The sequence below is a fragment of the Nuphar pumila genome, chromosome 3, assembly GCF_984573655.1.
Source record: "Nuphar pumila chromosome 3, dmNupPumi1.hap1.1, whole genome shotgun sequence".
Classification (NCBI taxonomy): Eukaryota; Viridiplantae; Streptophyta; class Magnoliopsida; order Nymphaeales; family Nymphaeaceae; genus Nuphar; species Nuphar pumila.
Genome location: NC_143251.1, coordinates 28,463,889 through 28,478,154, shown reverse-complemented (window position 1 = coordinate 28,478,154; position 14,266 = coordinate 28,463,889). Strand labels below are relative to the sequence as shown.

The following is a 14,266-nucleotide window of genomic DNA, read 5'->3' as shown; positions in this document are numbered from 1 at the left end:
CAAAAGAGAATTGTTGTTCATAAAAAACATGTCTAGAGATAACTTTTCTGGTAGATACATTAAGACATTGGTAACCTTGGTGACTATTATTGTAACCCAAGAAAACATATTTTTTCATTTTGAAGTCCAATTTATGGGTCTGATATGGTCTAAGACATGAAAAACATGCACATTCAAACACCTTTAAAATTTTGTAATCAAGCGTTTGTTTAAATAAAACTTCAAAAAGGGACTTGTTTTTAATGATAGATGAAGGAAATTGATTTATTAAAAACATGACTGCAGCAAATGCATAAGACCAAAATTTAATTGACTCATCAAGCTCAAACCTGTATCAACAATATAATAATGTTTTCTTTCAACATTCCCATTTTGTTCTTTTGTGTGTAAGCATGAGATCCTATATGTAATTCCACATTCCTTAAGAAAGGAGTCTAGAACTTTATGCTCACCACCTCCATCAGTTTGTAAAAATTTGATTTCCTTCCCAAACAAATTTTCAACTTTTGGCTTGAATAGGCGAAAAACATTAGCAACATCATATTTATGGAAAATCACATATATTCATGTAAACTTAGAATAAGCAACAATGAAATGAACATAAAACCTGTAATGGTTCATTCTAATAACTAGTGAAGATCCCAAACATTAGAATAAATAAGTTCAAGAGGTTTAGAAACTTTATGAGAAGAGGCAGAGAAAGGCAGAGCATGACTCTTTCCATGTTGACATGCACTGCAAACTTTATACATAAAACTATGGTAGTAAGGTAAACCAAATTTATGCACAACTCGAACTACAGGGTATCCCAAACATTGATGTCATTGCTCTAATGATGCTTTTTCTCCTACCAAAGTTGCTACATGCAATTTGCTATCTATTTTGTCTTTATTTGACTAAGGTATGTTTAATTGATAAAGTTCTTCAGTGCCCAGTGCTCCTCCGTCAAATAATCTTTTTCCCTGAAGTTGGATTTTTAACACAAAAATATTTTAGATGAAATTCAAAAGAAACATCATTATATTTGACAAATTTGTTTACTAAAAGTAAATTTTTAGTAATATGAGGAACATGGAGGACATCTTTAAGAATATATTTTAAAGTATCCATAGAAAATTGAGAGGAACCAAAATGTTGAATTTTCAAACTTGTACCATCAAAATTCCTTCATATGGAGAGTGCAGGGAGAGAGTGTGATCATGCATCACATGATATGAAGCACTAGAATCCAGATACCAATTTCCTTCATCCACTAAAGAAGTCATTACCTGATAGACTATGTCACATGGGTGCGAGTGCGAGGATATGGCACTTTCAAAAACCTTGGGTGCGGAGGTGCGACAGGGGAAAAATGTAAATATATATATATATATATGAGAAAGTTCACATGTTTAAAATGAAATTCGCATATATAGGGGGAACTTCACATATGTTTAGGAGGAAATCTGCGTATATAGGAGAAATTTCATATATATTTATGAGAAAATCTATAAATATATAAGAAAATTTACAAATATAAATATATATATATATATATGTGTGAGAAAATTCACATGTTTAGGAGAAAATCTGCATATAAAGGAAGAACTTCGCATATATATATATATATATGAGGAAATCTGCACATATGAAAAAATTCACATATTCGCATATTTTCTGCAGAACAGTCTGAGTTCTCATATTTGTATCTCTTTGATCTGAAGTTGAAAACCTGCATTTTTACAATCATTGAAAAGCTGAGACACATGCTTGTAACTTTACTGTTTTAAGTTAGAATAAAAAATCCCTTTAGGATTCTCATTTCTGAGTTCTAAAACGAGAACAAAAATATGTCATTCAAATTAGAACAACCGAAAAGTCTATCTTTTAGAGGACGTTTCTTTTCAACCGCTTATCAGATTAAGGTGATCTTGGTGGCATTGGAAAGCTAACACTCTACCTTTGTTATTTTTATCGTTTTTCTTAATTGCTAGCACACGTATCTAAAAAATAGTATTGAATAATCGGGATAGGAGCAACCATGTTTGTTCATCTTTCATTTTAAGAACACTGTCAGGTTGTATCTCAGAATCTGTTTGTTATTTTTCAACAAATCAAGTGTCGTTCGAAAGGTATTTTTGTCTACTTTCTTTGTTTTACAAAATCCTTCATTTTTTTGGTAAAAAATTAGTGACAAAGTCTATCACATATTTTGAATGCAATACTTAGACACATATCTAAGAAAAAATTCGCTCATGCAAAAGTTAAAATGGTCATTTTAATGTTGAACATTTGCAATTTTGGACATTGGGTAAATTTTCAAAAATTATAAGATTTTTCTGAAAATGCATTATTTTGTTCGTATAGTATGGTCCTTCGGGTAGTGGGGCTTGAGAGAGATTGATCCTCTGCCTTATGGCCTACTCCCAAGTAATTAAAACCCCTCGGCTGCACCTCTTGCCACCAAGGAGCCTGTTGCATCTGCCAGGCAAGAGATGTGCATCTTGGGTATCAAACTCTTTATGTTTCTTCAACTTGAACGCCCTATGCTGACTCACCTAGCCAGGTGGGGGGAGCTTTTGTGGCTTTGAGATTGATTAAAATACAAAGCCAATGCACTAGTAAACCATTGCCAAAAGCCGAGAAGTTAAAAGATCTTTTACAAAATCAAAGTTCAGTCCTCAAGATACACATTCCTCAAAAAGTGAGAAGAGCGTTCTGCTTTAAAATAACAAGATGAGTATCCATTATAGCCCTCAGTTGAGACCGTGACTACCCATAAAGCTAAGAATACATTTTCCCAAAGATGTAACTCTATTGCCCATATAAGTATATGCTCGTATGGTAGAGACCATATGTGAACATCACCAAGTTGAGTGTGAATGACCCTAGGCAGGCATCTACCAATAAGATTTACTTAAAGCACACAAAAAATACGTTAAATAGAAATGACCAGGATAGAGGTTATTCTGGTTAGATGTCGATTTATATATGAATGGGCCTTCAAATACCAGGTGTAAGATGGTTATGTTTTGGATAAGGAACATATAGGGTCACCTGATCCATGCCTGACCCGTCTTCGGCTAGCCCTTGCGAGAAAGTCATAGTGACAAATGCCACCATTGTTTTGAATATATCAAAATTGCATTGCAATAAATTCACAAAGCCATAAAGTGCTGATAAATTCAAGAAAAAACTTGAGCATATAACTGGCCAGCAGGTGTGATTGTGAGGGCGTTGAGATGAAGATGCTGGATCAAACCCCACTGACACACGGGTTTGTTCATAGAATTCAAAAGTAGGCCATGTAAAGCACGGTGGTTGTGGGGTCACACCGGCGGTTTTTCTCACTTCGGTGAGGGTCTCGTCATAAAAAAAAACTTCAGCATATCTTTTATAAATTGCGTTTTGTTATGATTTTTAATTTGTTTTATTTGTCTTAATTCTCTCTCTCTCTCTCTCTCTCTCTCTCTCTCTCTATATATATATATATATATATATATATATATATACCCAAAATAGTCGTCCCATCAACTCAGATCCAAGGGCTGACCAAAATCCAGGCTGACCTCATTTTTTTTTTGGGTTCCCGCCTCATCTTTCATTCGCACCCACCAGAACCAACACAATGCCTCTCTCTCTCTCTCTCTCTCTCTCTCTCTCTCTCTCTTAATCTACGACGCTGGAGACCCTTCCCTCAGCTTGTCGGAGACCTGCGATCCTCTCTCCTCTCTTTGCTGCAGGCTTGCTCCATCTCCCACCCTATCGCCGGAGATCGCCTGATCTACTGTCACCACCCACTGCGGAAGGATGGAAATTTGTTACGCCCCCTTCTCGCCTGTCCTTTCTCTCTTCCTATTTCGTGGGTTAGATCTCTTTTTCTTTCTATTTTCCATCTTGATTGATAAATTTGGGTTCTGTCATTAGTTTGTGAGGTTTAAAAGAGATCAATCAAATTTAATTAAGCACCGAATGTTTTAATTATGGCACTGAATGTTCTACCAGCCCAAATTTTGAGTATGGTATTCAATTAATCATTTTACTGGAATATTTATTTTCTCTTCTATTTTGGCACTCAATCATATATTTTCGAAGTTACAAGGCGTGTGAATTACCAAGATAATTCAAGGACTTAGGGTTCTCTAAACTTGTTACAAACTTTTGAAGTCGTATGTGCACAAAGCCACAAATTGGCTTTCATGGTTCAAGATGAGCCCAGTTGTGTTCATTGGTTAGACGCCTTTGAATGATTTTCGAACCACCTCTTAACAATCGAAGTTTATATAGGTTTTCAAGAATTTCATAATCAATCAGTCAAAGTTCACAAAAATATCTCCAACATCTATAACCATGCTAAACCCAACCATATGTGTATCGAATCAAGCTCACTCCTCATTGGGCTATTGAACCGGCATGATTACCCGATCAAATAAAGTAGAACAATGTTTGTTATTATCTAGATGCATCTTTTTACACACAAAAAAAAAACACATGAGCAAGAAATAGCTTAAAATGTGTTGCTCAAAAAAAATGTGTTGCTCATCATATCCTAAAGGAAAGACCCTGAAGACCCACAACTACACAAAACAAATGGAATGACATTAACAACATGGTGCATTTTTCGTATTAACAAGGAACAACTTACATTAACAAAGAACAACATAGTCCATTACAATACCATCCACGAAAAACAAAATCGACATGCAATGAGTGAATGCAAAATTTCGCTTTTTCTACTCCATGCTATGTTCTTAAAAACTCCAAACTAGTAGCCAACCACTTCAACATCAGGCTATGGAACACTTGAGCACCGAGGTGTGCAGCAACACAATTTGTTTTTTCCAATTTCTTGTACACAGATTGAGTTTCCATGATAGACAAGGTGTCCTCATCAAAGGCTTTCAAAGGAAAGTTGAGAACTGGAATTCCTTGATGCTAGCTCTGATATAGTAGTACTTGTGATCACCTCAAGCGTATTCTTGTCAGATGTATCATCTCCAATGCAGAGAATAAAATTTGGCAACGGTAGCCTTTTTACCTAATAATGAAAAGAGGCGCTCTATAACCAGACCTTTAGTAGCACCACGCAATCTTGAATGAGCATGAATAGACAACACATTGATATAAATAATGAGACATGCGAAAAAGTATAGCAGTGAATAATGGAGATTAACCTATATGAGGTTTGGCAACTAGATTGCAAAAATCATAAGAGTGAGCAAAGATGTCCATAAAAGTTGGAATGATGGCTTATATTTAAGTCTTCTCTTGAAGAAAATGAGCATATTTCGCTCAATATGCCTTGTATGTCACTCCTAACCGGTGAGGTCAGCATAGGTGGCCTCTGCAGTCATATTTGATGGAAAAGGACCATTAATGTCATTGAATGAACAAAAGATTTGTGGTGTTTCAGCTCATCAACCAGGTGATCCATATGTATTAGGAAAGCATCTACCCATGAACTTCAACTGACTTCTTAACTTATGTATGACCACAATTTATCAACAAGATGAAGGTAGTTTTGAACATGAATCTGTAACAGACTTTACATACTTTCTGATCTAACTGCAAGACATACATATTTTCTTATCAAAAGTTTGCTAGGAAACATGGACTATTCCTGCATAGAGCAGTTTGCGAATGAATGGTGAGTACATGATGGCATGGCAACATATTGGGCAATACTATCATATGTGATTGATACAATCCAAATATGGTCCCTTTGGAACTATAGCCAATGATCATGACATTAGACAATTCGACAATGGCCCATCACAAATAAAGCATTAGATGCTTCCTTTGCATAGCAAATTGGTAACTACATGGCAAATTTAATAGCTAGAAGGGGGATATTTCTGTTTGTTTCCATCTTATGGAGCTCGAGATGAAGGCTGCTAGATGGTGATGTCATGCAACATGATACCCTTCAAGAGAATGCTCATGTTTCATGGACGTCGAGCTGATTACTTTGCTCCACATGCATCTTCACATCTTCATACAAGCCATCGAAGCTAGTCATATGAATACTCAACTCAACTCCATATCAAACATGAGTAGCTCCTTCGCAAATGAATACTCAAAACTACATAAATCTATATCCAATCCTCACACATGGCGAGACAAAACTACAAAAAAATATATCAAAATGGGCAAGGAAAAAACAACAGCATCACTTATTGGGAGAATTGATAACATTCAGCGATTGGTCTACTCACAATGGATGGAGATGAGCATCGCATTCAACGAAGAAAAAACAAGAATCATGCCCTGGTGATGAAACTCTGGCATGCAAATGAAAGATCACCATCAAAATGACAAAATCAAAATTCACCAATACAAATGAAGAAAAGAGAGATTCACTCACAAAATCAAAAGAAAGATAGAGCAGATGAAACCAGCTCAGGGGCATAACAGATTTCCATTGTCATCCTTCTACAGTGGATGGCGGTAGATTAGGTGATCTTCGGTGATAAGGTGGGAGATGGAGCAAGTCTACAACAGTAGAGAGAGAGAGAGAGGATCGTAGCTCTCCAGCAAGCTGGGGGAGGGATCTCCAACATCGTAGATCTCCGGTGAGAGAGGAGAGGCCTTGTATCTCAACACACACACAGAGAGAAAGAGAGAGAGGTATTGCATTGGTTCTGGTGGATACGAATGTACGATGAGATGAGAACACACAAAAAATAAGTCCAGCCTGGATTTTGGACAGTCGCCTGATCTGAGTTGATCGGACGACTATTTTGAGTTTTGAGCAAAAAATATATTTTTCAGTTAATATATTGCAGCGACTATATATATATATATATATATATATATATATATATATATATATATATATATATATAATGCACAACATGTAGAAATCTTTAGCTTATCTACATTCTCTTAGCCAACTAAACAACAACCTTGCACTTCTGCTTATCATTGACAAGATGACCCATACCACCCTGCCAGCATCTTGCTTCTGTGCTCGGTCAACAATACTTCAGCTGCGCAACTTTGCATAACCGTCCAACCAAAGAAAGGTAAAAAATCTACAACCAACAACGATCGAATGACTCTTCTTCTCTAATTCTTAAGCATCTCATTGATCGGACTTCATATATTTGCCCTTTATAATATATTTAGTAAAAAATATGCTTTACACGAAGACTTTACGACATATAGGCATGTTTTTTAAAATGTAAGAAATTGATAGCTCACAATTCATTTAAAATTTTACAATACAACGTATTGTGGGCAGTTGGTTTTTAGTACTTTTAAAAATGCATCTAAACACTGAAAATTCATAATCCAAAACATGTAGCTCACTAAATGAATGATAAAAGTCCAATATGTAAAGTCTGATCGATGAAAAAATCGATCGTTAGAGAAGCAACGCCGTCAATTATTATTGGTTGTAGATTTTGGACCTTCCTTTGGTTGGATGGTCTCCCTTCCCTATATGTGTGTGTGTGTGTGATTTGTTAACATTAAATATATGAATAATTTTTAATATCTTTTGTAAAACAAATATTTTTAATTTATCATGAGATTTTTCCTTGTCACGAAAATCTCTATACCAAGTTTCACAACAATGTTACAAATTAAGAAGTGTGTATAACAACTCCACACATCGAATAGGGGTGACTCACGAACATCACTATAGTGACAAAAGTTTAAAACGGCAATTTCTCGGCAGTGATTTTCTTGGGAGATTTTCAACTTTTTGAATATTTCTATAGTTTTTTCAGCAAAATCTCAAGAAAATATTAAAAAATCAAATAAATTCTCAAAAATCTAAAATAAATTAAAATTTTCAAATAAAAATAAATTAATTTAATTTTACATGAAAAAATATAAAATCTATTTTCAATGCCACTAAACAAATCTATTTTAAGGAATGAATATGATTCAAAGTTTTATCACAAACAAATAAGGTTCACATTTAACACCAAATAAAAATGGGTTTTTCTCAACAAGGGAAGCTCATAGATACTTATCATTCAAAAGAATTCAGGTGATACTTATCATTTTTTACCATAATTGTCCGACATAGAAATGGAAATGAAGAAGGCATTCAGCACAACCACCAAAAAAATTACATGTTGTTGTACCATTGGAAACACCTGAAAGAATAGGATTCCAATGTCCAAACTACACCTAGATATCATTTTCAGTAACAACGTTTTCACAGTCAGACACCAACGAATTACATTGTCCTTCATCGTAAGCCTGATTATACAAGCATTTTCACAGTCAGACACCAAGGCATACACATATTTATCGTAAGCTTGATTATACAAACAGAACATAGGAAGGAGAACATACACGTTTTCTCTGTTTTTTTTTAATTCATCGTAAGCCTGATTATACAAGCATTTTCACAGTCAGACACCAAAGCATACACATCTTCATCGTAAGCCTGATTATACGCACAAAACATGAGAAGCAGAACATACACATCTTCTGTGTTTTTATTTTTTTATTTTTTTTAAATCATCGTAAGCCTGATTATTCAAGCAAACAAACATCAAACGAGCCTACGGCAGCAGAACATACAAACATCAAATGAGTCACACATCGAACATACAAATATCAAACACAATTTATATTGTGCATATTCTAATTACCGGAAAAGTTGCTAAATGCATCACCGGAACCCCGGAATCGTTCATGCTGGTGGCCGAAACCCCTCTCTGTAAAAACCCCTTTTGCAGTCTGCGGCAAACAAAAAAATGGGCTTACTATGGTTGAAACCCCTCTCTCTGTAAACCCTCCTTCATTGACTGATTGACTCACCACCGGTGAGTCACTGGTCGCCGAACCGATGACTGAGTCAGGGAAGACAGATAGAGATGCATCGGTATGGTCGCAGATCGCCGCTCGCTGCTCGCCGAAACTCCTTCATGCCGGCAAATGGAAAGGAGAGAAGCTCGGTAGGACAACTGGGTAAGTACCTAAGTTGGTAGGTTTCGGTAAAGCAAAATGAGTAATACTCTTTTTTTGGCTTTTTGCCTGAAAGAAACGTGGAAAACCCAAAAAAACATGAAAAGTGATCCAAAAAATGACGATATATTGCGAGATTTACTACATCTCGCGATATTTTGTCACAAAATAAAAATCTCATGAGATTTTCTAAATATCACGAGATTTAGCCTTTTTAAACCTTTAAAGTTTTTCTCTCATTTTTTTCGTGAGATTTTTCGTAAATCTTGCGATATATTTGTCACCATGGACGTCACAAGTTCGAAACCATAGGTGCATGTCCCTTGCTGCAGGGACAAAGCTAGGTGTACTATGCAATGGAGGCTAGGGTTTTTTCACCAATATTTGCTTTCGAGTGAGAGTAACACTTTTCTCCGACTATATATCCCAAAAAATAAAAGAAATGAAAAATCGCAACATCTCAAGGGTAGATTGGCCACCCAAGAATCTTAATACACTTAATTAAAATCAAGTGGGAGTTTTGTTTAGGGGGTTCATTGGCCCATACCTAAGGTTGGAGTAGGTTAACTTAATCCGGTACAGAACCACTTATTTTCACGCCCACCTTTTAACAAAGCTTTGCGTCCTCCAGTGGCACTTCTTTGTGTGAAAAACATTAGGTGCAATATGATTGCACAAATATTTATGCCTTACGCACCTGATCACCCTCCATCTTGAGGACAGGCTATCAATTGTGGGGCTCAAGGCCTGATGGAGGGTGATCAAGTGCTTAATGCACAAATTTTGTGCCATGTGATTACACCTGATCTGGACTCTTTCTTAGCCAGGCTGGGGATAGCTGGCTTTTGCCAAAAGGAAGTATACGTGAAGCTTCCTCATCTCTACTTACTTAGCATTACCTGACTCTTTTTTTCTCACTATATAAATTGGACACGCTCACCTCTCATTGCTGCATCTTGTTTCTATCTTTGCTTGAGAAGTACTAAATAAGCAAACCATGAGGAGATATTCAAATTTGGGGTTGCTCCTCTTGCTCATGTTGGCTATGGTAATCTACTTAATAAGCTGAATTCTTAGCTATTTTTTTGTTCTTTTTAAATCTATATGTCTTTCTTTCTAGTGCAAGTTTCCCATACCTGGAATGGAAGTGTTAACTCTGCTATATTTACAATAATATTAATTTCAGATCATTCAGTCTCAGTCAGCTTGCTCAGGCCATGAGGAATCCGAAGTACTCTCTCTCTCTCTCTCTCTCTCGATATATATATATATATATATATATATATATATCAGCTCTAAATTTTAAGAAGTTCAGCGTGCGTGCCCACAAGGGCTCTGCGCACCTGATTACACAACAAGAAAATTTGTTTATACTGGCTCTTAGGGAATCCACCGGTAAAAAAAATCACTATACCGACGGACTCGTACGCCGGTGAAGAGGAAAGATGCTCAGAGTTTGATACTCGAGGTGTGCATCCCTTGTTGCAAGGTTGAAGCAGCAGGCTTCCTGGTGGCAAGAGAGGCAGTCTTGGGGTTTTACGCTGTTGGGTCTGGCGACCATATCGTAGGACTTTCCACTGCAGCAGGTCTCCGGTCTCCTGACCCGATGACGGTTTTCCTGTGTAATAAATTTTAAAAAAAAACAGCATGTGTGTGTTCTTACCCCCTTTTTCTTCTGTAACGCCATATTGTTGACACTTTGCCATCATTGTTTAGATGAATACTGATCATCATGGGAGCCATATTCGATTGCTTGGCGACAAGATAGGTATGTGTGCAATCAAGATCAGGTTTTAGATTACTATCATGTACACCACTAGCTAGGGTTATATTTTTTATTTTATGAATGAAAAACTTCTCTTTTTTGACGATGAGAAAATCCTCAACGAGGACTTTAATGGGCCCTCCTTCTGTGTGGTAAAACCCTATTATTATTATTATTAATTGGTTGGTGTGTGTTGCAGAGTGTGGTGCAGCTTGTGCATACAGATGTAGCAAGACTTCAAGGCAAAAGATATGCCTGAGGGCGTGTGGGACGTGCTGTGCTCGGTGCAACTGCGTGCCTCCTGGGACCTCTGGCAACACTGAAGTCTGCCCCTGCTATGCCACCATGACCACCCATGGTGGTAAGCTCAAGTGCCCTTAACTTTTTAAACCATATCCTTGCTAGTTAGGTAGCTAGGTTGAGTGAGGAACTGCCAAATTAACACTTGGTTCTTGGTCAAGGGCTAGGCGCCACCAGTTTGATGTGTTTTTTTACTCCGTTGCGTGGCATGCTTATCAAATCATGCTGTTGTCAATTGAGTCGAATCTTGAACAGATAGCTAGGGTTTCCTTTTCTTGACAAAGGGTTTGTCAGACTTTGGTTGTTTCTCCCTCAGAAGTTTGACCTTGTAATGCGCTTTCCTATCAGGTGTGATGTACATATCTGTTTGCATCTACGTCGTTGTGTGTATGTAAGTTTGACCTTGTAATGCGCTTTCCTGTCAGGTGTGATGTACATATCTCTTTGCATCTACGTCGTTGTGTGTGTGTGTGTGTGTGTGTGTGTGTGAGAGAGAGAGAGAGAGAGAGAGAGAGAGAGAGAGAGAGAGAGAATTGTGCTTGTAAAGAAAAATAATTGAAAATAAAGGGAAAAAAGACCTGTGAAGAGGCTGTGCTCTTGGTGTAACAGAATTTATTTGTTTAACGAATGGTGCATGGAATATATATATATATATATATATATATATATATATATATATATATATATATATATATATATATATATATATATAGGTTAAAGTTTGAGGAATACTATGTTCCTCAAATTTAAGTATTTTTAACAAAATATTCCTCTAGGGCCCAATCTTTTGCCCCTAATTTCAAAAAATAGGCTATTTTTTTTTAAATTTCAAATGTTGCATATGTTTTCATGGAAACTGCCAAACAAGGGCACACATTTTATTATTTTCCTTTCAACACAAATTAAATCATAAGTCAAAGTATGATAATGACCTTCAAGTTAAGAGTTCAAACGGTTTACCTTTTTTTTTATCACGATGTAAGAGTATTTTTCAATTTTCAAAGGATACTAGTACAATAAACTAAAATGGACAATGATGTAGATGGCACTAATTTTTAGCATAACACCATAATTAGTCACAAACTAGACAATATAAAAAACATGGTCAATCTGATGTTTTCTTGATAATTTTACTCTTTTGTTTGTTAGAAATCATTGCACCTGAATTTTTCAAGCCACAACTTACATGGTGGCTGAATTTTTCAGGTGATAACTTAATTAGACAAGTAATTTGACTATGGCACTCAATTTTTTAGGTGATAAAAGATAAAAGCATCAAGAAAAATTAATTGGCCAGATTTGTCATATTTTGAGTAATGAATTGGCTATGTTTGACATATTTATTTAGTCTCTACAATAACACGAAATTGTATCAGAAGTGAGTGCCATCAATTTTAAATTTGACTTCAAAATTGAATTTGAATTTTGAACATGAAATTGAAATTGATTATATATTTTGAAATCAAAATTGAAGTTAAATGTCAAATTCAAATTTCAACGAAAACTTCATTTTGAATTTTCAATTTATGATTCAAACATAAATTTTAATTTATGTTTTTTTATTCTATTTTCATCTTTGAATTAAAAATTGAACTAACTAATCTTAATTTAGTACAAGTTATAATTCAAAGTTTAAAGTTGCATTTCAATTTGAATTTGTTATAGATTCATACTTAAATTTGAAAATTGATTTTCAATTTGAGTTTGCATGTTAAATTCAATTGTAGATTTCAATTTTCAATTTAGTTTCGAATCTAAAATTTTAATTCAATTTTAATTTCAAACTTGAATTTGAAATATCCAAGTTACATTTTACTTTAAATTTAGGCTTTTAAGTTAAATTTGAATTCGAGTATGCAAATTAAAAATTGTTTTTTTAATCTTGAATTCAACCCTAGATTTGAGTTAGTAATTCAATTTTGAATCTAAAATTCTATTTCAACTTCAAAATTGAAGTTGAAATTCTTATTTAATTTTTAATATTGAAGACATATTTTAATTTTAATTTGATCTTTGAAATTGAATTTGAATGAGTATGCAAATTGAAATTTATCTTTGAAATTCAACTACAGAAAATCTCAACCGATTATGTTGGTCACTTGGTACTCTATATTCATTGCCATGCTTTGGGGTTTTATGTAGAGTCAGAGTAGAGGTTGTCGTACTCAGTTGTTGGATGAGCAGTAACAATATTGAATTGAGAGGAAGTGTTGGGTGGATTGGCCATCTTTCGATAGAGCAACACTCGAATCAACATTTTATCTCGAATTCAAATTTTAATTTTAATTAACATCAAAACTTGAATTTCAATTTCAAGTTTCACTTTCAAATTTAAATTGAAATTTGAGCTTGGGCTCGAAATTGAATTTATATTTTGAAATAAAAATTGAAGCTAAGTTTTAATTTCAAATTTTAAATCAAAACTCAATTTTGAATTTTTCTTTGAATTCTCAATTTCCATTTCAAACCTAAATTTGATTTTTTGTTCATTATTTTATTTTCAATTTTAAATTAAAATTTAAACTTTTGAATCTTAATTTAATACAAGTTTTAATTCATAATTTGAAATTGTATTTCAATTTTGATTTGAATTTCAGTTTTTATTACAAATTCATACTTATATTTGAAAATTAATTTTTGACATAAAGTTTAAATATGAAATTTGACTTTAATTCAAATGTGAAACTTGAGTTTAATTAAAATTTCACTTTTCATTATCATCAATTTTTAATTTCAAATTTAATTCATATAAAACTTGAATTCTCATTATTAAGTTTGAGATCAAAATTGAATTTGAATCTCAAATTTGGGATAGTATTTGAATTAACTTTAAGCTTGAACTAAGATTGGATAATGTTTGAATTTAAGTTTCAACAAGAATTTCAATTCAAATCCAAGGTTGAATTCACGATTTAACATTGATTTTCATTTTAAATTTCACTTTGAAACAAAATTTGAATTTAATTAGAGTTTGCATATTGAATTCGACTCTAGATTTGAGATTTTAATTTATTTTTTAATCAGAATTTCTAATTCAAATTTATATTTATATTTATATTTATATTTATATTTGAATTTCAATTTTTATTAACATCAAAACCTGAGTTTCAATTTTAAGTTTGACTTTAAAATTGAATTTGAGTTTTGAATATGGAATTGAAATTGAATCTATATTTTGAAATTAAAATTAAAGCTAAATGTCAATTTTAAATTTTAAGAGAAACTTCATTTTGAATTTTTGTTTTTTAGTATGCTTCAAATTCAAATTTAAACTAATGAATCTTAATTTAATAC

General features: G+C 34.1%; 1 protein-coding gene across 1 annotated transcript; it reads left to right on the top strand.

The window, feature by feature from the left end:
* Positions 1 to 9,858: 9,858 nt before the first annotated feature.
* LOC149842427 (snakin-2-like) lies at positions 9,859 to 11,053 on the top strand. The gene is made up of 4 exons (XM_090001437.1): positions 9,859 to 9,955; positions 10,094 to 10,138; positions 10,624 to 10,675; positions 10,872 to 11,053. Exons 1-4 carry the CDS (start codon positions 9,905 to 9,907, stop codon positions 11,051 to 11,053), a joined length of 330 nt encoding a protein of 109 aa, XP_089857563.1. The 5' UTR covers positions 9,859 to 9,904.
* The last annotated feature ends 3,213 nt before the right edge of the window (positions 11,054 to 14,266 follow it).

Coding starts and splice junctions, on each gene's coding strand:
- LOC149842427 (XM_090001437.1), top strand. CDS start 9,905: ATGAGGAGATATTCAAATTTGGGGTTGCTCCTCTTGCTCATGTTGGCT. Junction 10,139..10,623: donor CAGGCCATGAGGAATCCGAA/GTACTCTCTCTC, acceptor ATCATTGTTTAG/ATGAATACTGATCATCATGG. Junction 10,676..10,871: donor ATTGCTTGGCGACAAGATAG/GTATGTGTGCAA, acceptor TGTGTGTTGCAG/AGTGTGGTGCAGCTTGTGCA.